Source organism: Acromyrmex echinatior, chromosome 12 (assembly GCF_024713525.1).
Source record: "Acromyrmex echinatior isolate Ae372 chromosome 12, ASM2471352v2, whole genome shotgun sequence".
NCBI lineage: Eukaryota > Metazoa > Arthropoda > Insecta > Hymenoptera > Formicidae > Acromyrmex > Acromyrmex echinatior.
In genome coordinates, this window is record NC_141863.1 from 1,156,758 (window position 1) to 1,183,686 (window position 26,929).

Here is a 26,929-nt window from a genome sequence, read left to right on the forward strand (position 1 = left end):
TTATTTATCAAATGTTAAATAAGTAAATGTTAAACAAATGTTCGCGTCGTAAGCAGTCAAATGAAACGTACCTTGTGTGTATATATGATACTTAGAAACATAAAATTCAATAGCTCCAATTATTGTTATGTATTTTATACGTAAAAATAATATAAAATAAAACTTATTCTGAAGTCGAAAGACCTCACATAAAGGAATTGATTGAAAGTTAAAATTGTTGAATTGTGTTAGACGACTTATTGTTAGATACAATTAGATTTTACAAGATTAGATTTTACAATTAGATTAAAAAACCTTCGTTTAACGATAAAGATGTTCAAGTCTTCGCTAATACATGAATAAAATGTAATTTCTTAGATAACATTATATCTAAAAAGAATAAGAACATATAAAAGCGATTACAAAAAAGCATAACATAGATAAATGAAGTACTTTAAATGGAATAAAGTAGGCACAACCAATCCGCCACTCCAGACGCTCGTAGATTCACACTCTGTAACACGCTTGCGAGACGCTCGGCAGCGCGTTGGCCGATAATGAAATTAGAATCGTGGTAGGACATATCATTCGACCTCCGACCCTCTTTTCCCAGTTCTTTAAAAGTGAACAATGCGTCTTGAGTAGTGCGGCAACGACGCTCAACCACGCACGTAGTAAACACGTGCGCGCGCCACGAATCAGACGAGACAAGACAAATTTATCTTACTGTGCGTGTGTGTATAAGTATTGTGTATTAAATATGTCTATTTACCGTAAGAGTGAGTAGTCTTTCAAACGACTAAATCGGTGTCTGTCGCTTAAATTCTCCGAAATTCCTCGACCCGGATTTTCTGCTGGTTGAAGTGACTGATACAGTGCATCCGATCTTGCGACGCACAAAATTCATACCAGTGTGAAGAAGTGTACTAAATTAAATCGACATTATGGTTAAGTTCACCAAGCGACAATGGCTTACCTTAATTGTCATCAGTATCGCCGATTTTGCAAATGCCATTTGTGTCTCATTGCAAGCACCGTTCTACCCTCAAGAGGTAAGAATCGATTATTGTGGATTCTTCAAGGAAATTACATTAGTGAGTGTATTTGGCGGAAAAATTTGGAAGAGAAGAAGCTACATAGATTGAGATAAGATCTTAAAAATTTGTAGTTTTTCACAGATATTTGTAGTGGAACGTAGAATAGCTTTGTTTATTTAAAAAAAGAAATCTCCCTCTCCCTTCAAACAATGCCACTCTACGTTGTATACTGAGAATATTTATACAAAATTAAAAATTTCTAAATCTTGTCTCAATCTATGTAGTTTTTCTGTTAAAACTTTTTCGTTAAAAATTTTTTTTCGCCAAGGGATAGAAACTAATAATCGTAATTTTTATTTAAAATCCCTGAAATGAAAATTTTTCTCAAAATTTTTTATATAATTTTTCAGAATTTCTATATAATTTTTTTGAATTTCTATATAATTTTATATAACTTTCTCACATTTTTTTATACAAATTGGAACATTTTTCAGAAAATCTACATCTTTTCTCAGAATTTTTTATATATGTTAAAATTATGAAATATTATAAGATTTCTAAGATTTTTTGTAAGTAATTTCTGAAGAAATGTTATAAAATCTAAAAAATTTTTAAATATTTTTTAAAAATTATGGGATGAAAAATTTCAGAATATTTCAGAATTCAGTTGTATGAAAAATTCTGAGAGAATATGTAAACTTTCCTAATATTTCTGAATATTTCTGAAAAATATTCTAATTCGTATAAAAATTATGAGAAAAATTTTCACCAGGGATATCATCTGAAACATCTCTCGATATTTAAGTTTCTTTCACGCAATTTCAAGTGATAAAGATGTTTATTACTTGAAACTGCACGCGTTTATAGACATAACAAAATTATTATCATTGACTTATGGTACCACTAAACGTAAATAGTCTACTTCGTAATTTATGAATTATAAAAGAAATTTTAGTCGTTATTGTCGACAAGATAGAATTTCAAATGTAATGGCCGAAATATTTAAAATTGAACATTCTTGCTGTCCTTGTTATGTATCAAAATACAAAAGGTCATCAGAAATAGAATATATATAAACATTTCTTTTGAATTTGAAAATACAAAGAATATGTAAGTACATGATTTATCGTGTTTCAGATAAGAAGATTTTATATCATATAAAAACATTTCATTAATAACGGAGGGTTTTTAAAACCAAATGTGGATAATTCTCTCACGCTTTGAATCAATTTTCATCAATTTAGCGCCCTTAGACCCGATTGCACCAACGTTATTTTGACTTTAAACGAAGTTTAAAGATCTCTCTTTCTTTTTTTAAAACTAATAGAAAGACAGAAAGGGAGAGAATTTTAAGTCATGCTTAAAATTAAAGTAACGTTGATGGAATCTCTCAAGCATTAACGTTTTCAATCGTTATCGCATTATTTTTTACTTTTTATGGCTTTCTTCTATCGCATTCCGTTTATTGAATTATAAATTATTTAATGACGTATAAAAATATAAATTATAATATAATATACAATAGAATATATATAAACATTATATAAAATGTATGTAAACAGAGTATTCGATAAGTTTTGACAATGCGCTCATGAGCAGATAGAGCGGACTGAACTGAGTCAAAAAGTTCTTTACCATTTTACAATTTTTGTAATAGTTAACAAGATTAATTACTAAAAGCGCCAAATATTGGTCTTTAATAATTTTTTACTCAAGTACTATCAACTTTACAGAAAAAACAAAAAAACAAAAATTATTTATTTTTTTCTTATAGAGCTCTAAGATTTTTTTTCAGAATTTTTTATCTACCTTTTAATACTGCATTTTTTTATTGGCAATTATTTTTATCAACATGAGAAAATGCGGTACTAAAAAATTGTGAAAAAATTCTCAGAATTCTATGAGAAGAAAAGAAACAATTTTTGTCTCTTGCTGTTTTTCTATAAAATTAATAGTACTTGAATAAAAAATTATTAAAGATCAATATTCAACAATATTTAGTAATTAATATCTTATTAACTATTGCGAAAATTGCAAAATGATAGAGGACTTTTCAACTCAGTTTAGTTCGCTCTATCTGCTTACGCTTTATCAAAACTTACCAAACATCCTGTACATACGTTTTAATATATGTATCCTTTATCATTAAATTTTAAACAGATTTAATTATCAAATTTGCAATAATTGAAATATTAGACGCAATAAAACAATTGATAGAAGTTAATAAAATATTACGTCATTTTTACAATATTTGAAGCATTTTCGGAGGCGTCGAATTATCTGAGTTCAGATCATTTTTTTTTTCAACAGTACAAAGGTCAACCTACGTTGAAGAAATCTTGTCGATAAGTCGAAGAGTCTGGCAGGTTCAATTAATTTATTTCTTAATACAATATGTATTAAGAATCTTTGCGCGCGCAAAAATAAATCAAATTATTATTTAAAAAATGTAAAATCTCAATATGCCATGTTTTCTATGATAAGAAGAAGTGGATATTCATTAAAAAGCAATTTTTATTGGATTGCGTGCGTTATAGCACGTCAGAATTTATTTGTGACTATATATAAGTTAAAAATTTACGTACTTATCTTACAAACCTATAATAAGGAAAGGAATTGGAAATGAAACTTCTCAGCAAATAAGCCTATATTGTAATTTGTTTCTTTATTGTATAATAATATATGAACTGTCTAATTCTTCTTATCATTTATTTAATCAATTAATCACTTTTATCTCATTTTTATTTTTTAAATCTTTTCTAATAATATTGAATCTATAATTGCAAACGTGCAATAAATTAAATTAGATAAAAATAAGATTAAACACATCATTCCAATGTAAATCGCAACAAATGTCAACAAATTAATTACTCTTTCGCAAATTTAAACAAATGTTCAAAAAAACACATGTCAAATGCGTGCTACGAATGCTACACGTGTCCGAGAATGTTGTTCATCTATCGCAAGACAAATGGCGACATTCGATAATTTAGTTTGTATGTAGTCTCGACGCGTGGAGCAAAGCTCTAAAGTTTATCGGGATATTATCTCGACATGTATTAATTGCAATGCGACGCGATAGTCGACAAAACTGCTGCGTAGCTCATTGTATCTTCGAGTTGCTAATATTTCGAACGGCTCAAAATATTAATGAATTAATATATACCATGTGCAATTAATAATATATGTGCAAATATAATTGGCAAAAACATTCCTTTTTCGTAGGCTGAAAAAAAAGGAGCATCGCCATCAGAATATGGACTAGTCTTCGGGATTTTTGAATTGGTGGTTTTCATTATTAGCCCAATTTATGGACAACATGTAAGTAATGACATAATTAATGTATAAGATACATTTTCAATGTCACGACATGAACTTTACGCTATAAATCAAATTATCACATTAAATTGATAAAGCTAAGTAATAAAATTTATCCGTATATAATTATCTGTAGATTATAGATTGTTCTTTCAGTTTTCAATTCGGCCATAAATAAATTATAAATTATTCTTTTAGTTTTCAATTCGACCATAAATGTTCATTCATATTAAGTATTTAATCTGTGCAAAAATATTTGTTATGAATAATGTGGCTATCATTACAAATAAAATATTGAAGAAGTAAGTATTATTAAAAAAGAAAAATAATAAAAATAAAGAGCTATAAATCTTACGAGTACATAAAATTCGAATCGCAAGTGAACCTATGTAATGATTAAGGTTGCAACACGAAGCGTTGAATCTTGCCATTTTTCAGGCTCACCTATATATGTTACACGTGCGGATATTTATAAATTACCATTCAATATTATATATTTGCATAATCACGTTTTAACAAAAAAAATAATCAAAAGTTTACAAATACCTATTTTCAATAAAAAAAATTATACATCAATATTATAAAACGACTCAGATGACATACAATTAATTTAATAAATTCAGAGATAATATGTCTGATATATCAATTTAATATAATCGGTATAAAATAAAATAAATAAAATAAAATAATACAAAAAACGTTTCGACCTATAATTGAAATCATTATCAATGTAATACAAATAACTAATTATTCTAGAAATTGAATTTAGAAAGTCTACAAAAATGCAGTTACTTATAAAAACTTAATGTGTGTACGCTTAGAGATATAACGAGATATCTTACAGTTATTGATCAATTCTAATGCAGAATCTTTTTACTCTGTTAAATGTCGACTCAAGGATCCTCCTACCATGTCTTTGTAAATTTCGTCAGACAGAATCCAAAGAATAAAATGTTCAAGTCAATCTTATGGTAATAGGACAACATGAGATCCTTGCGCGATCCAAATATTGTATTAATAAATTAAATTACATAGATATTTTAGTGAACTGTTTTACGAAAATCACACCGTAAGAAAACATTATTATTTAAAAGATAATCAAGAAAAAAATTATATTTTAAAACATTTATAATATTTTGTTTACATTTAATTTTGCATCAAAATGTAAGGCGTATATATATAAAAGTTGTATTACTTTTAAAATCTGTAGAGTTTAGAATTGAAGAATGTGAAAAGAGAAAGAATATATACAAAAATATTTTATTATAAAAATAAAACTTATGAGGAAGACGGTTCATTTCTATTAATATATTCTTTCGTCAATTTGAAATCAATATTTCTTTAACTAATAATATATTTCAGGATATTTTAACTATATAATATCAACTAAAAATATCAGTCAAAAAATCAATCAAAAATAAAAAATAATTTAATATCAGCCAATATCGTTCAAAATATTTTGATGATATTAACCCACAAATATGCTCTGAAAACTGTAAAAATCAAAACCACAAATAGTTTTATTTATGATGATTTTATGCAGTAAAATAACTATATTTTTCTCTGTAGTTTTAGGTCAATAACTTTTATACAAAATAAGTAAACCTAAATAAACGTTTGCATAAATATTTATTATTATTTGATTAGTATATTTTTATAAATACACACATTCTTCAAAATGATATTATTTGTCATAACTTTTGAATTTAATTTTTACTGTCTTTCGCAGCTCAATCGAATCGGTCCGAAGTTACTGTTTAATGGCGGTATCCTGACTACAGGAACTTGCGCCATATTTTTCGGTTTATTGGACAAAGTTAACGGTCATTATCCTTTCATAATCCTATCTTTCGTGATTAGAATTGTGGAGGCAATGGGAAATGCTGCATTTCTAACAGCTAGTTTTGCCATTATCGCCAAAGAATTCCCCAACAATGTTGCTACAACGTTTGCCAGTTTGGAAACTTTTTTCGGCTTGGGTCTTATCGTAGGTCCCACTGTAGGAGGGGCACTCTATCAGGTAACACATTCTTAATGATTTGCTCTTTTCTTGCTTATATTTTAAACGCAGATATCTACATTTTATACATATTCACAAAATAACACGTTAATTGCAGCACATGCGATATTTTTATCTAAATGCCAATAATGTAAATAGGTATTAGAATTATTAATATTATATTGGTTATATTAGATAGGTGGATATACTACACCATTCGCAGTGCTTGGCTCAGCATTGTTTGTAGCAGCAGTTAGTACTGCTTTCATTTTACCCGTACATAATAACAACGATAATGATGCACACAGCACTGGAGGTATTGTTCGTTCAAATGGATATTTAAATCATATGATCATGACTTATTGATTTTACGTACAATACATTATTTGTTACAATTCGTAGGAGTAATGAAAGTTTTAAAAATTCCCGGCGTGATGATCGCCTCCATGTCAATAATTGCAACAAGCATGAGCATCGGATTTTTACAAGCTACACTTGAACCACATCTGAGGCAATTCAACTTAAGCCCAGTCGTTTTAGGATTGATGTTTGTGATTAATGGCGGTACCTACGCGCTAACTGCGCCTGCATGGGGCTGGCTTTGCGACAGTTACTGGCATCCAAAGGTAATTTCGTATTGTAAATATAGAAAAAAGATTATTACGATTCTACATAGAATTCTAAACTTGAATTAAATTATCTCCATAAATTACATCACAAATAATTCCAAATGTAATCTCGAGTTAACTTCCGCCCCAAGGTATTATATCAAATTTAAGATCATCGTAAATATATATTAACGCAAAAAAGATATAACGCTCTTCAGATAGCAACTGTTGCCGGCTGTTTTCTTGTAATGATCGGTTTCTCGCTGGTCGGTCCAGCGCCGTTCATTCCGTCACCCACCATAATCTGGATGCCTATCAGCGGCCTTGTGATCCATGGCTTAGGCATGGCTGCTCAACTGGTTGCAAGCTTCACGGATGCCTTACGGACATCTATGTAAGTCGTACAAAAGAATAATTCTCTATTTATGAATTTCAATTATTTTCGCGCAAATCAATTATTGCAGTTTAAGTTATAAATTAATGAACTTCTAACGTACAAATATGGTATTTCAAAAATATTATGGGATCCTCAATTTACGTTAAAATATAAGTTTATTTATCAATACAAGTATATAATCAAATTGAAAAAAATAATATTCGCATTTTTCTCAGTTCAAAGTTTATATGTATTTATTACAATTTTTAGTTGCACATCATTTTTAAAAATTTATATTTGGAAAAACAACTTCGAGAAAAATTGCCTTTTTTCAACTTTTTTTTTAAAAAAACGTGTTTTCCGTAACTTTATAAAATATGTCAGTTTTTAAAGGATTTGCGTAAAAAATAAAATATATCAAATTGAAGTTTATAAAATGCTTTTCTTCTTCTCTCTTTAAATTTTTGTGCAAGATACAATTGTTTGAAGAAAAAGTTTTGTACGATGATTTTTTTGTCTGAAACTTATGGTCCATAAATTGTGTAAAAACGATGTATTTGAAAAAATATTAGAATAACGATACTTTCTGATCTCTTAATAGATAATTTCCCTTGAATTTGGCGTTCATAGTTTTAGAACTAATAGTTTCGGAGATACAACTTAGTATAGTCTTATTCAGACAGTTAATTCTGATAATGACTGATTGGTGCCGCAAAGGCTAAGTGTGATGTATATACTTTTTTTCTCATATCTTAATCATGAAAATATGAACATTAACTCTCACTATACAGAACAAAAAAATCCCTATGCACAACGGATATTTTTATATATAAAAAATAAGAGCATAAAAAACCACAGCACAAGTTATAGTTTGTGATATTTAATTATTATTACATTAATTAAAACATTAAACGTTTCGGCCACAATCTGGCCATCTTCAGTAATTCAATAATATTCTTAAAACGCAGAGTTGACATTAAATTCAACAGTCGAGACATTATTATTGGGCAATTTGATAGAATTCTATTCTCATCCCATCCTAAATTTCATGAAAAAAACTCTGAATTAATTCACACGTTTCTAAGTAATGATTATCCTTTAAAGTTTATATTTTCTACAATAAATAATAGAATTAAAACGTTGGAAAACAGAACTAATTTAGATCAAAATCGTAAAGAAATTAATAATGAATGTGACTCTAATGTTACTTCAAAAAAATTTTTCACGATACCATATTTGGGCAAAGTTTTGGAAAAATTTAAAAAACTTTCACATGTGTACGGTTTTAATATAGCTTATAAACCTATGAATAAATTGAATACATTTATTAAGACAGGAAAGGATTCTTTGCCTAAGGATGACCAATGCGGAGTAGTTTATAAAATTAATTGCTTAAACTGTGAATCGTCTTATGTTGGGCAAACCAAAAGGAAATTAAAAACTCGGATTAAAGAACATAAGGCCGATATAAGAAAACCTTCTTCCGAAATTTCTGTGGTTTCACGTCACCGTATGAATGAGATGCATGAATTAGATTGGGATAATATAAGAATTTTAGATATAGAACAATCTTTAGCGAAAAGAAGAATTTCGGAAATGATACATATAAAAAGACAAACAAGTGGTATCAATAAGCAAAGTGACACGGAAGGTTTGCCTGAGGTTTATTTTCCTCTTCTAAAGAAGGATGTCTCTTTCCGTTAATAAACAATTCTAGAACTTTCTAAAAATTTTTGACTCAGAAGCATCTTCACATATAAAAGAACATGTTTATTTAATTACAACTCTCGACTGTTGAATTTAATGTCAACTAGATGTAACTCTGCGTTTTAAGAATATTATTGAATTACTGAAGATGGCCAGATTGTGGCCGGAACATTTAATGTTTTAATTAATGTAATAATAATTAAATATCACAAATTATAACTTGTGCTGTGGTTTTTTATGCTCTTATTTTTTATATGTGTTAATATTAGAACCACGTTAGTTTCAAGATATCCTTTATTTAATCTCTCAATGAACATACGTTTCAATCCTTAGTTTGGATTCTTTTCAATGTCACATTTAAATTGACGAAATCATTGTGTTTCCTGATACAAGTTTCGTTATAAGATGAAACTGACATATGTTCATTGAGAGATTAAATAAAGGAATTATTTCACACGTCAAGATCAGAGATTTCACATTTCAAGATCCAGTGCATGTCTCACAAAGGCATTAATTTATTGGGCGATTCATCTCAAAGAAGTTTTGATTCAACACGCACGCGCGCATAACTCTATTTATATTAGTATATTATATATTTTAAATATTAGATATTACACTGTGTGCATATGTTATTAATTCACTTACATTGCATAATTTTTTAGTATTATCATATACAGGCATTTTATTATAACTGATAGTTGATTATAAGGTTAGGAAGTAGAAAGGATGAGTAAATAAGGAAGCATTTTTAGCAAATTTATAGTATACGTTATTTGCGCTGAAGAAGGTTAAAAGATTAGCCGAAACATGTATAAGTAATGAAGTATAATATATAATGAAAGTATAATATATAATTAATTTAAAGAAACAAAAACTGCGCACCGTCTACAGTGCCAATTCCTAATTGCTTGTGTATACGATTTTTTTTAAATCATTTTGTTTTTGTTTATTTATACGTTATACTGTACAAGTAATGATATAATATATAATTAATTTAAAGAAACAAAAACCGCGCGTCTACAGCGCCAATTCCCAATTGCCTGTTTATATGATATTTTTTTAATTATTATTTTGGAAATTTAGTTAGTAATTTATTTATCACTTAAAACAAAATATTCTTTTTAAACTAATTATGTAAGTAAATCTTTCTCGGTCGTGTATCGGAAACTATTGGTCATACGAAGATGAATAAAAATATAGGAAATTTTGTAGAATTTTAATAGTCTTTAATCTTCATAAGTATTATTTTGTACATAAAAGTAGCTAAATAGCTAAATCTGAGATATTTATTAGAGACAAAAATTCAAATTGCCAAAAATACAACATTCTTTAAAAAATTTTATTACAAGTATTAATCGTATGACTTTCAAGAAAAAACGAAATTGTTCATAATTTTATTAATTTTCTTTTTTATAATGGCCTTTATTTCGATAAAATAAATATTTTCTGAGATATTTTCGAAAAATCTCATTATTGATCAGTTTTATGAAGCTAAAAAGTTTTCCAAGTTTGTTGGCGATCAGAACTTTTAGTATGTTGTATAATACATCATTTCGAACAACTTCTCGAAAACAAATCTTTTAAGACAATTTTTCCTCTAAAACGCAAAAAAAAATTTAATTTTCCTAGGTTAAAATTGATAATGCTTTTAATTCGTGTTCCATGTCAAGATCATTCGGATTTCCAAATAATCTTGAAACTTATGGCCTCATCAGCGGATTGTGGACAAGTACGTTTGCTCTCGGAGCTTTCATCGGTCCTAGTATTGCTGGAATTCTACTGGATAACATCGGTTTTAGAAATGGTTCTATGTTTATCGTGTTACTTCACATGCTAGTGGTATGTTTTCATTTTGGCACGCGTTTCTAAGGATTACATACGTATTAATATATAATATATAAATTCACACAAGAATCATACAAGCATTTAAGATCCAGCTAGACCGTTTAAGACTTTGATTTCTATAGTTTGTATTATATTGTATATAAAATATGTCCATTTATATATAAATATAAAAAATTATATATAATTTTATATAATTATATAAAATATTGTATATAAAATATTTTTTCCCAGATAAGAATTAAAAATTATACTCAGATTAATGCCTAGGCATAAAACTTTGTCTTACTTAAATAATCATAAACTCTTTGAAAAAGCAAATTATTGGATTTCGAGAATTAACAATCCGATTATCTACAAATTGCATGAATATCTTGAATTTGAATTTTCAAACAGTATAATTATTCAGTTTGGTAATAAGTTCAGTTATAATTGATTTGTGTCTAAAGCTTGATAAATAAAATTGCTTGTATTATTTTTTTCGCAGGGCGTGATAACTACAGTGTTCCTGAGCTGTAGTCGTGCACCCAAGCCATACATTGAAATCACTACAGTGGAGAATCTCAGAGCACCACTGATGGAGAGTGGCCGATTAGGCGGTAGCAGCAGTCTGCATCAAAACGGACGAGGTCAGGGTGTGCCGATCGACAGGCCCGGCGGCATGAATTCGCTCATCGTGTGTAACAGTTATTCGAATAGAGCCGGTGCATGGTCCAGGGCGTCGTACAGCGGCCGCTACTCTCATAGTTACGGTTCCATAGAAAACAAACGTTATCTGGAATTCACCACGTGATAACGAATGTTCAGCATGGTATCCGGAAACAGTCATAAAAGTACAAGATTCTGCCACTCCACTCGTCGCTCTCTGATTCCCATCATCGAGATCATTCAATTTGCAAAAATACAAGAAACTGTTTCTCATTCAAAAAGAATGTCAGGCAAAAACTATTCTTTTATTATTCGTTTTATCGGTAAGCTAACAATAGCCACAAATTTAGTTTAATTTAGAAATTATAATATATATCTTTATAACAAAATCTATATAATAATATATACATAATTTTATAAAGTCCACTTAAATTTACAATAATATTGTATTATGATAAAAGGATAAAGGATAATTTTTATAAAGTGGCACTGACATTAAAAAAATAACTTAAGCATGTCTATTAGCACAGTAAAATTAAAATTAATTTTATCTTTATCAAATACAAAATTTTAACCTATGCATACATAGAATATGTATCATTTCTTTGATGCCATATAATGTGTCACAATTATACTAAATTATATTAAACCGAGTTATATCATCATAGAGTAAGATATTATGATCATTATCATAAAAATTATAAAAAATTTCCTCGCGAATCAACGATTTAATACATTAAAAAAGAATACGCAAATTTCTTTCTCCCGCTGTCTTCACTATTTTAACTATACTACTTTAACTTTTTACTTTTTTTATTTTTTATTTTTTTTTTAAGTAAGTTTTACAATACTCTTTACAGTACTAATTCGAATAGACGAATGTAATTTGCAATCAAATGTAAATGTAATTTTAGAAATAATGATATGTAAATTGTGAGATTTTTTATTTCTTATATCTAAGATTTTAAAGACTGCATAAAAAGTTACAACATTTAAGAGATGAAACAACCAATCTCAAGGAATGCAGAAAGTCGAATGAAACATATAGTGGATGCATAAAACGCTTCAAGCAGTATTCACAGAGTACATTATCGCCGATCGTTTTATCACGGTTTACTTAACGGACTCAAGCTACACTGTACCCTTTCTGTTAGCTCGATTCTTCAGCTACTATTATTGTTACAATAATAACATCTACACACACGCGCGCGCGCGCACACACACACACACACACACACACACACACACTGACCGATTATTTACGAAATTTACATGCGTAAGTAGCATCTGTAATACACTCTCGAATTTTCTAGAGGCACTTGTTAAATTTCATCCGGAATGTACATTTTATCAATACGGCTTATGATAATCGTTGAACGGTGTTATCGTCTTAAAGAAGAAATATTGTCCTTATAGTATGCATTATAAATAGTAATAATTTACGTAATAGTTAATAAAGATTCTTCATTTCATATAATATTAAATTTGATAGTGTAGACGGCGTAATTTGCTATATGAGCAAATTTGCTGTATAGCCATTTTGCTATATAAGCTTTTATATTATAAATAATTCAAGTAAAGGCTCTAATGAGTAAATTAAAATGTTAAAAAGAAGCCTTTAAGAACTAACACAAATTGTATAAAAGTGTGTACATATACTTTGTTAAAAAAATAAATATATATTTCGATCCTAATTTGGATCTTCTTTAGTATATAAACTTAATATTCACAGAAAAAAATAATCATATACATTGTTACGAATATTGAAGTAACAATCGTCAAGATATCGTTGATTTTATTGGAATATAATAAATAATCATATCTTGTTAGATGTGAGAATTATCATAGTCAATATTTGATCATATTTACTTTCTTACATCAATTCTTGATGATTGTTACTCCGATATTCGTGACAATGTTTATTTATAATTTTTTTTTCTGTGAAAATTTATATTAAATTTATACTGAAGAGGATCCAAATTAGAATCGAAATGTATATTTATCTTTTTTAATCAAATATATATAATTACACACTTATATAACCTGTGTTGGCTCTCAAAAGCTTCTCTTTAACGCTTTCTTTTATAATGTAAAACAGATCGAATATTTTGCTATACTTTATAATATCGAGGAAGTCAGGAAACTTGGCTGATATTCAATTGATGGAACTTGAATTTAGAATTATGCGATTATGCCGTTGCATAAACCTGTACTTGCAACGGCATAATTCTAAGTTCGAGCGCCAACAAAAAAGGTAACGGACGTTGTGGGTGTTAATGGTGTCGTCGAAATCATATGCAAATGATTTTCGTAACAAGTTTGCTGCATGATTATTGCCAATCATTATTGCAACTGTTACACGAGAAAAAATCAAGGAAACTGAATAACGAAATTGTAAATATATTTTAATTATACATACGCTCTCAATCTTTTGGAGTGAAAATTGCATTAGTCTTAAAAAAAAAAGAATGAAATTTTCACTCTTTTGGAATAAAATTTTACTCTTTTGAAGTGAGAATTATTCCAAAGAAATGAAATTTCACTCCTTTTTGGGATCCTACTTCATTTCTTTGATTTTCACTCCAAAAGAGTGAAATCTGTCACTCTTGTTTAAAAGTGAAAATATTTTCACTCTTTTTTCAAAACTGGTTCAATTTTCGATCTTTTGAAGTGAAATTTCATTCTAAAAGATTTAGAAAGTATTATTTTACCGCTGAATAATTATTAGTAATGTATCATGTTTGAGTAAAACACTTCTTAATATTATGTTATAAAAAATATTGTAAAATAATTTTATACATAAAAATAAAATAATAAGGGATAAATACGCGTATAGTAGCAATTGTAACATTACAAGTCTGCAAACACAATAAAGATTTTTTTTATTTAAAATATAATTTCCAATTAATTTCTTTAATTCTGTGAATGCTATTATTGTTTTATGAATACATTATGTAATTAACTACTCTAATGAGAATAAAATAACGAAGATCTGATGACAAAAAATAATTTTAAAAATATGCTGTTTAACAAAGCTTCCCTTTTACACATAAAATTTTGAATTTCTTTAAAAAAGAAATGAAAGAAGACTTTTTTAACATGGCATAATGTTACGTATAATATTTTTCTCTTTCCCTCTGTTTACATCTTACATACTAGAAGCTGATGCATTCCTGTAAAAAGATATGTATCCTTTCCTCTCTTCTTCATGAAATTCACTTTCATAGATCTCTCATTGCTTTTAACTACCGTATCGATTTGCCGAACGTGCTTGACAAACGTACTTCTTTCTGCGCTCGATTTGAATTCCAAGCTGTTCACGCATACGACACGCCCACGCACGTGCACGAATTCTTTAACAATGTATGCGCGACTGTCTCTTTCCTCGCTCCCGTCTGTGGATGTATAACAATACGAAAAAAAAGGCGCGTTCTGTGAACTCCGCACGTGCAAATGTGTGCGTCGATGATTCATAACTCAAATATTAAAAGTAGATAATCTCGTGAAAGATAATTCCGAGAAAGGACACATTGCTAACATGTTCGATCACCATTTTAAGATGTTTAAACTTATACATACCTTTTTCAATAATTGAATTTAAAGTTTAAGTTCTATTTATATCATACAACAGAACACATTTGCATTTTCATAAACAAATTGTGACGTTTGATTTGTTAAATTTACTTTAAAAGTAACATGAAAGTATAATTTAGAATATTAAATTCAAAAAATATTATTTATAACAATTCTGGGAGTTATATGTACATCATCTTATTATGAAAACTATATCTTTTTAATTATATTTAAATTTTTTTTTAACAGACGATTCAATTTTTCTTTATAAAGTTATCAATTTCAATAAGAAATACATGCAAAAACTGTTTAAACTTTATCTTATCTGACTGACCGAACGTTTTAAGTTTATTGCGAGAATTCAAGCATCTTTCTAACTAATTTTATTGTATCTGCACGAGAATGTGCAACACGTAAAGCTAAATAACGCGCTACTGTTTCCGTAACTATTTCGTATTCCGTAGATCGTCGTGTTCACTCGTGTGCATCGACCTGTCGGTAAATGATTCTGCTATTTCTACAATGTGCTAGCAAAACTCTATTCGGCACTTCTTGCTAAAGATTGCTTTTCGCATGTATTATGTGATCGTTGCATATAAAATCGATGATTGACATATCAAAATTAAATTATTTCTTTAAGGAGTTCCATTGTATTTACATGAAATACGTCAAATTCGCGTGAAGTAAATTAAAGTGAAATAATTCATAAAAAATACATAATAAATCTAAGCAGAGAATCGCCATTTACGTCAATTAAATATTAACATTGTTCGTACCAAAAGTTATATTTTACCTTTGTAAAACTGAGTTATGTTTGTAAAAATGGAAAAGGCACTTCGTGTGTACGAGCGGAAGGAAGCAGTGAAAGAGAATAGACAGAGAAAGAAAAGGAGAGAGAGAATTTGAGGATCTTTGTCTTACCCTCTTTAAACACAACCGCGCACAAAAGCGAAGTGAAGGAACGAAAGGAAGACGAGGGAATTATTAACGCATACGGCGTTGTTCACCGGTGTGCATCGAAGTGTCCGCCGAAGCACTAGCTTCCCTTCCTTCGACCCGACACCCCACGGTTCCCTTTTCCCCACGATTCTCAATGACGAGACATAAGGCGTTACGTCGCGAATTCCTACGGATCTTATCGTCCCGGCTGGTTGAATGCAAGAATTCGACCGGAAGGAACAGCGTGGTCGAGGGCGACGCGATTGCAATTATTGCAATTACGTAATAATCGCTCCCTTGTGACGTAATCGAAGAAACGGTGTCCGAAATTAATTTGTTTTTAAATTTGCAATTAAATCTTCGTTTGCATACGTTATACTGCTGGAATTAAGAATTCCATAGACAAAAGAAAATAAAATTTGAGGTAAATGATTAGTCAAAACACTTGTTATTATTAATACATGATGTTTAATTCAAATCTAGTAAAATCGGAATTTGAAAATTTTAAACAATCTTCTTAGAATTCTTTTATAAGTTCTCTTAGAGCAGGCCCGTGTTTCGTAATTTTTAAGGACAGTGTCGGTGTTGTTGCATTGTCGTTGCAGCTTTTTAACCATATATTAAAACCTGCGCAACAACAATGTGACGATATCATTACAGGGAGTTACAGAATAGGGGGCTTATAACCCTATTCTGTAACAGCTGCAACTCTTAACGATTGTAACGATATCGTTACATTGTTGTTACTCTTTTTTACTACGTACAAAACCTGCGTAAGGACAATATAACGATATTATTACATTGTTGTTGCGCAGCATTATACTATATATAAAATTACTTGCGCAATGATCCATTGTAACGATATCGTTACAGTTAAGAATTTATACAGAAGAGTTATTAGATTAGACTTCTATTCTATAATTCTTAATGACTGTAACGATATCGTTAAATTGTTGCGCAGGTTTTATACAAGTAAAGAAACTGCGCAAAGACAATATAACGTTACAATCGTTAAGGCCCGGTTGTACCAATATTATTTTGATTTTAAAATTTGCAAAACTTAAAACTCTATCTCGTTTTAAAACCGAAAAGAGACAGGAACAAAGAGAATTTTAAGTCTCGCTTAAAATTAAAGTAACGTTGGTACAACCGAGCCTAAAAGTTACAGAATAGGATCCATAACTTTTTAAAATCAAACATTTTCGTCTATCAAATTGTAAAAATCAAAGCAAAGAATATCTATTTAGATATTTGATTAAAAAGTCCTAAAAAGATTTCGCAATGTTTTTGTCAACATAATTTTTATGGAGTAAAAAAAAGAATAACTATTGTAAATATCGAAAAATCAGCTGTCGTGTAAATATAGACAGGTACGTTAGCGTAACACCTTGCTCCACACTTCCCTTGTTCCTCGACCTACCATCAGGTGCACTTATCAGGTGAGGTGCTGCCACCTGAGTAGGTACACCCACAGGTAAACATAATGCTCACGCACACGTACACAAGTAAACGAAAAGGAACAGGTCTGTGGAAAGGGGGTTGCCGGTCGTTCCTCCCACCTTTCGCCCTGTCAACCGGTAGAGGGGTCCCGATGCGCAGGCGCAAAGACCCGTGGGTCCTTTGCACTGAGAGCGAACGGCTGGGACTCGACTTCGGAGACTCAAAGTCCGTTTCTGTCGTAAGGGAAGTTGCCGCGGAACGTGCTGATCGTCAGCGTTTCTCTTAGCGGTTTATAACTTCCATCCTCCGCGAGTTCTAGTTTTGATTTTTTTTTCTTTAATTTCATCTCTTCTTTCTTTCTTTTTTTTCCCTTCGTCGCGATTTGTTCGCGAGTGAAACGTGCACGATTTTGGGATTTCGGTACATTATTAGTGACGAAAGAGAAAGAAAGAAAGAGAAATTACTCGTGTTTACCAGTGTGCACTGTGCCATGGGGATCTAGAAACATCGGTCAGGGTGAGTTGTTAATTACATTATCTAACAAAATTTTTTTCACTTAATCCTAAAAAATATAAAGAAGAATACGAAAGACTTTATGAGATTAAAATTATGTAACAAATACTTCTCAGAAAAAATATTTTGTTTAAAGAAGAAAACTAAATCTTTCAGTTTTATGATTATTTATAAATGCAAAGAAAAATTTAATAAATTTTAAAATTTTGAATAGATTGTGTTAATCTTTTTACGTGTTTTTTACAATTAAAAAAATAGCGTTTACAATTTTCGATAATAATACAAGCAAGCTTAAATGGATATAGAAATGATGAGAACATTAATCTCTTAGAAAACGTCTATTTTTAAAATTTTACAGCTTCTCCTTAAGTAAGATTTATTATAATTTATAATTTTCATTGTACTCCTTATCTCAAAATATGACATTATCATAAAATATAACACTGTTTCAACGCGACTATATAGATTTTCCCGTTCTGTAAAAATTAAAAGTGTCCGTTTTCGAGTATTGATAAGAGTTTTATATGCTTATGTCTCTCTCTCTCTCTCCCTCTCTCTCTCTCTCTCTCTCTCTCTCTCTCTCGCATATTTATATAAATTATTGTTCCTTTCTTAAATATAAGATAAAGAATAAATTTTCTATAAATCAATGCTAACATAAGAAAATATAAATCCATTCAAGACATTATAAACTCACTAATGGCCTCTATAGCATCTTTATGACATTATAAAATTGTCTTAAACATATGTTCATCTGTGCCATTCACTTTTTATGAGAAGTAAAAGAGAGATAGAATATTGTGGAAAGGTGAATAATAATAAAATTGTCAATTGATTTACATGACGATTTCTAGAATTTTAGTTTATAGAATCTTACATTGTATAATACTTCTGAATAGTTGTAGAATTTTTCTGAACATTTGTTTCACGAATATCGAAAGGCGATATCTAATACGCTCATCTAATTATCGCAAGAACATGATAATGTTATTATTAAAATATAATCGTAATTACGATCTCCTATGGAACACGCAGGAGTCTCCGCAATATTTACGTTAATATTTCCGTGGCACGAAAGTGCAATGCGATCTCCAACTCGCCATGGAGGTAGATAGCCGAGCGGAGCACTGACCGGTGATTTGAATGCGCGGTGCAGTCACCAGACGCTACGATTCATAAATGCCCCGTATCTGCACTCCGTACTTGGTAGCAGAAATACGATACACGCACGATCGTAAATATCATTGCAATTTGTTGCCAGACGGGCAGGTATTACACGAATTGCTGTTGCAATGTAAATAATTTTCTTGTAATTTTATCGTCTTAACGACATCCTCTATGGACGAAACTATGTTGTCTTTCTGCAAGAAAGAAGAATATTCGTTCCGTTTATAAAAAATAAAATTGATAGATCTACTTTCCTTTTAGATTTTCAAAAATAGGTCACGATTATAATAGGTCACGATTATATTTCAAGTTGACTTTATTTTAAGATTAAGCCTCATTTTTAAGATTAGTCTCATTTTAAGATTTAATAAATATATATAATTATGTTTGAAGAACTAATATATATATATACATTTTCGTTTTACCGCTTACCATATGGTACGACGTTCCGTTGTATGAAATACTTGGAGAAAATTATCGATTAATAGCTGGTTTCAATCGCAGCGTGGTACTGACTCTTGTTTTATAAAGCACCTTTGATTTTACGCCGAAAAAAGACTCGACTATTCCGCGTGTAGGTTACAATCAGCTAGGGTATTTGAAATTGTGATTCCAGGCGTGTCCGAGAAGGGAAGATTAGGGCGAGCAGACGAATGAACGGACGAACGGATGGACGTAGGTACGTGCGTACGTGCATATATACATCGTCGAAGATCAAATCGCGTTAGTCTAATGTCGAGAACGAACACGTTCGTACGTGGGTGGTTGTATCCACGCTGGAATCTCGACGGCGATTCAACATCCTGTGGTTTCATATCGCTAAAGGATTCCCGTAGGAATCCAATCTCACGCAGCATCTCTTTAATGTGAGAAGGGAATACAGACCTGTTAACCGAGAAGTGATAGAGAGTAATCGTAGCTAATTTAAGTAATTTACGAGTTAAGACAAATTGTAGGTTTCTACAATCGCCGCAAGCGACAGAATAAAAATATTAGAGTTTTTTTTTAAATTATATATATTTTAATTTTATATATAATTTAATAAAACTTTAGAATAAAATAAATATTTAGACCGTATAGCTTTTTTGTCATATACATGTATATTTTAATAGCTAGCTATTTAACATATGTTTAAAATATGAATGAAATATCAACAACATGACTTGCAAACAAAAGAAACATGGCATTTAAAAATGATGTTGTTTATAAATTCTGATTAGCGACGATATTTTATTTTCAATACGATGTGATGTCACCGAGGTTAATCTAACACTACGACGAGTTCATGATCTCTTCCTCCCTTTAGCTCCTCTTTCCTCCTCCTCCTCCTCTTCCTTCTCTTCCTCCTCCTCCTCAATTCGCGTAAACAGGACGCAGAAAACAAGCGTCATGCTCAACGGACTGAACGAAGATCGTGCGAACTACGGGTGCGCAATTAATCTCCATTTCGCGCAATTTCCTACATCGCGGTCCATTATCCCCCTAACTCTCCCAAGAGTGTCGGCATGCAAAGTGTGTGCGGGCCCGAATTAATCGCTCGATAACAACATGCGACAAAGTAGAATGCGAGCTTCGTATCGGGAGCTGGACCGCCACAGCTCGTTACACGAGTCTCGGAATGAACCACACGGGTCTCCATTGGCGAGGCAATCGCTTTCCGCATGTGTTTTGCATATGGACTCTGTTTGATTGTGAGGCCCCCTCGTGTCGGACCCACTCGAGAAAGATTCGGGACCTCTTGAACGTATCTCTCTGTATTGTGCGCATCCGTGTGGGACGCGTTTATTATGCTTTTGTGTGCGTTGCGTTGTGTGTACGCGCGATGTGCGAGAGGGTGTGCGCCGTCACAAAATGTAGTCGAACCGGCTACAAACGCGCACATACTTACTACAACGCATCCAGCTTACTCCAACGGCAGCCGAGCCTTGCAACTTCGTGGATGCTGGGTCTCCGAGTGCCCTGACGAATTTCTTTCTCCTGAAACGCGTACGTGTTACGGCTGCAAAGCGCACGCCGCGGTAAAAGTTTTACACCTCGCGATTTTGCACGGATCGCGGGCTTTCCTTGCGGTCGAAAGCAGTGAATGTTCCCCGTTACGATATCGCATATTAAATGCATAGTTTACGGGAGACCGAACCGCCGCGCCGCGCCGGTTTCGACTTTCCGAGGAAATGAGATCTCGCAGCAACTGGATTCGCGCGATAATCGTTTCCTTACAAGGTCGCGATAGATATCGAAGTTTAATTAGACACCAATTAATATCCAACAAAAGAAAAAAAATCATGATATCAAAATAGCTTCAAAATGCTTTTAACTGGCTCTAAAATGATTATTAAAAGTCACTTTCTGATCAATCACGATTCATTTTAACATCATTTTGGCGTTATTGTGATCTGTTGTTCTATTTGGATTACAGGATTAGCGAGAGTTCTGTAAACTTCAATAGAAATATAGCGTATTTAAAATAAAACGATAATATGTAATTCCTCTGTAAAACTGCTCTTATAACACGAAATAAAGGAGGATGTTAAAAAGAGGCCAATTTTTGTCCAAAAAGGAATAGCGTTTTTTTAATATAGATTTTGATCTTTTGAATACGATAATGTTAATAAAAAGTTCGGAATCGACAGGAAACACCGTAAAAATTAAGCATGATCTAAAGAAATTTTAATATTCTTGTTTATTTTTCAAGATGTTCCCCAAATATCACGAACTTTTTAATAATTTTATCATATTCAGGTCAAAATTTACAAAAAACAATATTTCTTTTACATACACACATCTTTTCAAACAAAAATCTGCTCTGTTTTGGAGGATATTAAAAAAAAACCGATTTTTGCCCTAAAAAATATTAATAAAAGAAATAATGTTTCTTGTAGATTTTGACCTTCTGAACATAATAAAATTTGGGGAATACCTTGAAAAATAAACAAAAATATTGAAATTTCTTTAAATGGATCATGTTATGCTCAATTTTCAAAGTGTTCCATATCAATCCCGAACTTTTTATTAACATTATCGTATTCAGAAAGTCAAAATCTATAAAAAAAAAACACTTCCGTTTACTTACATCTTTTTGGGCAGAAATCGAACTCTTTTTAACATCCTCCTTTCGAGACTCTCGTCGTTTCCGTTGTTCAAGAAGGAAAAGAGTATAATGGCTGCTGCATTCGATCTATGCGTTGGTCTTAGCCGCCGTGCATGTTCCATGAATTTCTGCAACGTCGCTCCCGGCATCGAGAAGCAGAGAGAAGCGACCGTTCGTCCGGTCGTCCGAAAAAGAACATAGCTCGGCTCGGCGAAGAAAGGCTCGTAAAAGGGGTATGCAGTCATTGCACCGCATGTAGGATCCGCGCATCTCCGCCACGCCGCTTGCAGAACAGCGAACAATGGATAATGACGTCACGAGACTGCACCTGTAGCTGCAAATGCATGTGCGCGAGGACCGTCCCGTGAATCGCAAACGTCTCGCGGACTCTATTCCGCAGCTTTTGAACCGGGCGAACAAGTGTTTGATACACAACGTATGGCGCCAGCATCTTCATTTCCGTATAATTACGTACCATTATTTTGCATATTGCTTGAAAACGTCTGACCAACGAGAAATCGAAGATTCAATAGTGCGACGTAGATTTTACCTGATCAATTTATCATCATTGTTAATACAATGCTTGTTAAAAGACGCGCATATTATCAGCTTGATGTAAATAATGTGTTTGGTTCTTCATTACGTTTTGTATCAGATAAAGTTAGAAAACTGAAATTCTTCTTTGAAAGAAGAGGATTGAAAATTTTCTCTTTAAATGAGAAAAAGATATACCAAAGTTCATAGTAATTTTATTTCGATTTCGCTAAAGTTTTATTTAGTTTCGTTTTATAAATATACGAATCTTTTCGATGTAATATTACTCAAGCATTTACATCAAGAAATGTCGCCCTTTTTCAAAAAAAAAAATGATAAATAATTAAATTTATAAATTTAAAATAAATATTTGATTTACATTTACTGGTAATAATCATTGCGAAAGACCTCGAAAATCGGATGCGAAACGCGATGTCTCTCACGAAACGTCGTGAAATATCACGACAAATGCATCATCGCGCGAAGATTTGAAGCTATATTGCGAAGTCGTAAATTTCGACAAATTATAGCCGGATCGCAACCATCGGCAAAACATAACCCTCGTTCCCGAGTAAATTCTCTCACGTTGTTGTGCAAAAATGCTGCCACGATGGGACAACGTGGATTTTTTTCGGGCGCAATCGCGCTCTCCGGCTGGACTTTCTCCATTTAAAATTCGTCTGCCTTCACCTGACCGAGTCATCGTTCGTCCGGCTCTCAAGACCGGATCGGATCGGATCGGGAGAAGGAGGCCTCGCTAAATATCTTATTACTTTTGAATTAACATATCGGTACCGAGATAACTGGACTTTTTCTTGCCGCGGCTTTCTGTCAGCACGCTGTGGAACGTAGTTAGGATATATGGGTCAGCCGGCGATCCCTTCATTGGCGCTTCGAGCGATCGTACCTGTGCGTTGATACGAACGGAGGAAATTAATTTAATTGGCTGCCATAGATATAACATGCATGCTCGAGCATGTCTTTTTTTCGACCACGCTTATCAACACTTTCGCAAGTGGTAGTTGACCGAAAGTCTGCGCACCGTCGATTTCTAATATTCGAACGGTCGAGGACAGCCACAATTGTAAATCAATAGAGATTGGATAAAATTTAAATGTTGATTCTTGTCTTCTTGATTTTCTGTCTCGCTACTCATTTGAATAGCACACAGTGAAAATCGACCGATTCTTTCACCGGGAATGTAACGCATGCAGTCGCACCGGTCTCTTTTGCGAGTCTCACCTGCGTTCCGTTCTCGAGAATGTGCGCGATTGTCGATCGGATCGACGATCGATCTTCGTGACGGAGAGTTTCTACGCGATGAGAAAAAAAACTTGCCGCATCGAATAGTTATAAAAGTCAATCGCGAGTATATACATATCGAGGCGCACGACTTCTTAGTCGCTCACTCGCTTCCTTCACCGGGCAGCTTTCATTTGAGTTTCTATCACGTTAGACTTTCGACGGGGGTCTACGACTCCTCGATAGACGTTCCAATGTATATACTGGTTAGTATACAGTAATGGATAGTTTGTCACGAGCGCCATTCGCACGGATAATTCTAATCGCGCCGATGATTTTATTCGTGCGTCGCTTCGCTGACTTCGCTTTTGTCCGTTCCAGTGTTTTGACAAAATAAAGGCAGTGTGGCTGCAAATGGCAAGGCTTCTATAAAATAGAAGTCGTCGCTAACATAAAATTTATGAAACGTGAAATTTTTTTAGTTGAAAAGCTTGGTAAACTGAGCGGGGAAAACGTCGACATACATATATTTCGCGTTTATGACCGTTTCCATCAATGTAGATTAACTTTAATCTCGGTTTCATCTTGGTTTAATTTACTCTTCATCTTTTTCTAATTCTTACAACTAGAAAAAGAAGTTGAACCGAGATTAAAGTTAATACTCTTGAAGCTTCCACGGGCACTTTCGCGAGTCCAAATTCATTCTTACAATTAGTATCAGGCTGTTCCTGATGAAGTGAATTGCAATGTTCACGAAATGTTAGCATTCTAAGAATGCGCGAAACGCATAATTTCTGTCGAGATTAAAGTTAATCTACATTAAAAACAAGCATAATAGAACTTTTTTGTAAGCCGAAATAAAGAAATTCATGTATGAACAAATTTAACAACATTTTATTACACTTTTATCAAATCATTAATATTCTTTTTAATGTATATGTAGAAGAGCACAAAATAACTCACTAATTGTAACATGAATAATATTTTATGAATTTATTTCTACGTTTCTTTCATTCGTTATTAAACGTAATCTTAAATCATTGTCGAAAGATTTAACGTAGGGGAATTAAATATTGTAAATCGCGGAACCTTTGAAAGGTGCTTTTGTGCAATCTAACATTAAAAGGAAAAGCGGACGTTTAAGTCTGAACAGTCAATGCCGGGTTAATCAATAGGAAGTTGCAGGTAGCACTATATCTTTGTCCATCAGCTGTTTCGACTCAAATTGCAAAAGCCGCTTGAGCCAATAGCTCGATACAAACTTCGGTTGCTTATCGCGTTACAGTCGACGTTACAACGGTCGTGTTCTCCGTTCACCGCTCTCAAAATGGCGCCGGGGACAGTTAGACCTGTTACGTCAGATCGCCGATTACGGTCGCGCCAAATGACGGAATGTATTCAAGGATCTAATCTCATCCCCTCGTCCTCTCTCGCGACCCTGTTCCCACCCGGGGAGATATGCAACCATGCAAAGTGCATGCTCGCGTGATGGCCGTAACTAGGTTAGGCAATTCGCAAAAGACTAGAGGTACGCGTCCTTGGCAGACGGAATCGGAAAGTACCGTTTTGAACGAACAAATGCACGAAATTAAACATTCGATCATTTTCTTTCTTTCTTTTTGCACAGAGAAATTTTCGACAAAAATAAAAATTAAAGAAACTTCATTTCTCTTGTATCTCTCGATAATTAATGGAGAAATAACGAATGATTTTGATCAGAGACTCGCGAGGTCGAAAAGTATCTCACGCAATTGGAAAGCACGTCTCTAATGCACAATTCACTTAAGGAATTACTTAAATTAATATGGACTGACGTCCAATCGATAGACGTTAGAAAACGAACGACGTGTTTCATAAATCAAACGATCGCATGAGCGAATGAGAAAAAAAAATGCTAGACTCACATCGACCGATTACACGGTTCGCAATCATTTTGATCGATGCCGATGCGTCGTTGGCCGCTACGTTTCCTGTTATTTCCCTCCTGCGCTGCTGTGCTGTCGCGTCTAAGGAATGCGATTCGCTCGATCGGCCGTTCAATAAATAATTGGGTTAACGGTTTCGCGGCAGAATCGTCGTCGCTGGCAGTCGAGGGAAACGGCCTTGATGATGTTGCACAGACGTCCTAAGGACGATTCACCCAGCTTTCTCCGAACGCACCTCTAACCGACTGACCGATCGCTCGATCATTCATTAGTAACCACGCAATTTTCTGTTGTACCTGCGGCACTTAAAGCGTTTCTCTTTCTTCGTACGTTTTATATTTCTTATTTATCTACGTAACATTGAAAATCGACTAACGAATTAATTAAGATTGCTTGTCATCGGTTGCGAATTAACGCCATTGCAACATTGAAATAATTGCCCCTTGGAAATATGATGAGACTTGTATATAATCCATCAAGAATAAATTACTTTGCATAATTGCTATTTTGAGACTGCATGTAAATTTGTATGTCAGAAAGAATACAATGGAATTAATGTTAAATATTATGAATTCGTAATATTATGAATTCAATGAGTTCTTACAATAAGAATTTTAAAAATTTGCTTCTGTAAAAAAGAAAGTACATTTTACAAAGTTATTATTGTGATATGCCTATTATTTGCTTTAAGAGATTACTGTATATTAAAAATTGCAAAATATATTATTTATTACGTTTTAGATATGTAATTACAGTATATAACATTTATATTTGAATGCAATAATTATCATATTTAATATAACATATTTAATGTAATATGTTTTTAATATATTTTTATTAATTAAAATTAATGCAATGTTATAAAAGATTAATTATTCCGATATACAGGATGCACCAAACTTTTTAACAAATCGCTTGTAGGCAAGTAGACGGACTAAACTGAGTCAAAAAAATCTTTTAATATTTTGCAATTTTCACATTTCTTTTTTTACTC

The 26,929-nt window shown here is 32.2% G+C and overlaps 2 protein-coding genes across 3 annotated transcripts in view; both read left to right on the forward strand.

The window, feature by feature from the left end:
- Nucleotides 1-480: 480 nt before the first annotated feature.
- Nucleotides 481-14,411, forward strand: LOC105143733 (MFS-type transporter SLC18B1). The gene is made up of 8 exons (XM_011052209.2): nt 481-1,031; nt 4,242-4,337; nt 6,064-6,354; nt 6,529-6,649; nt 6,736-6,959; nt 7,160-7,335; nt 10,695-10,863; nt 11,354-14,411. The coding sequence occupies exons 1-8, from the start codon at nt 924-926 to the stop codon at nt 11,657-11,659; spliced, it is 1,491 nt and encodes a 496-aa protein (XP_011050511.1). The 5' UTR covers nt 481-923; the 3' UTR covers nt 11,660-14,411.
- A 3,215-nt stretch (nt 14,412-17,626) lies between these two features.
- The window catches only part of LOC105143732 (uncharacterized), a 49,784-nt gene continuing 40,481 nt past the window's right edge, over nt 17,627-26,929 (forward strand). Inside the window, exon 1 of one of the 2 annotated variants that reach the window (XM_011052207.2) lies at nt 17,627-17,982. The gene's annotated coding sequence lies outside the window, so the exon portion shown is untranslated. The remainder of the gene's footprint in view (nt 17,983-26,929) is intronic. The other variant, XM_011052208.2, reaches the window with a different exon arrangement.

What these genes read in the sequence shown, in the direction of transcription:
- LOC105143733 (XM_011052209.2), top strand. Translation starts at nt 924, where the DNA reads ATGGTTAAGTTCACCAAGCGACAATGGCTTACCTTAATTGTCATCAGT. An exon ending in GCCCAATTTATGGACAACAT is followed by an intron (nt 4,338 to 6,063) that starts GTAAGTAATGAC and finishes TGTCTTTCGCAG; the next exon opens with CTCAATCGAATCGGTCCGAA. An exon ending in ACAGTTACTGGCATCCAAAG is followed by an intron (nt 6,960 to 7,159) that starts GTAATTTCGTAT and finishes AACGCTCTTCAG; the next exon opens with ATAGCAACTGTTGCCGGCTG.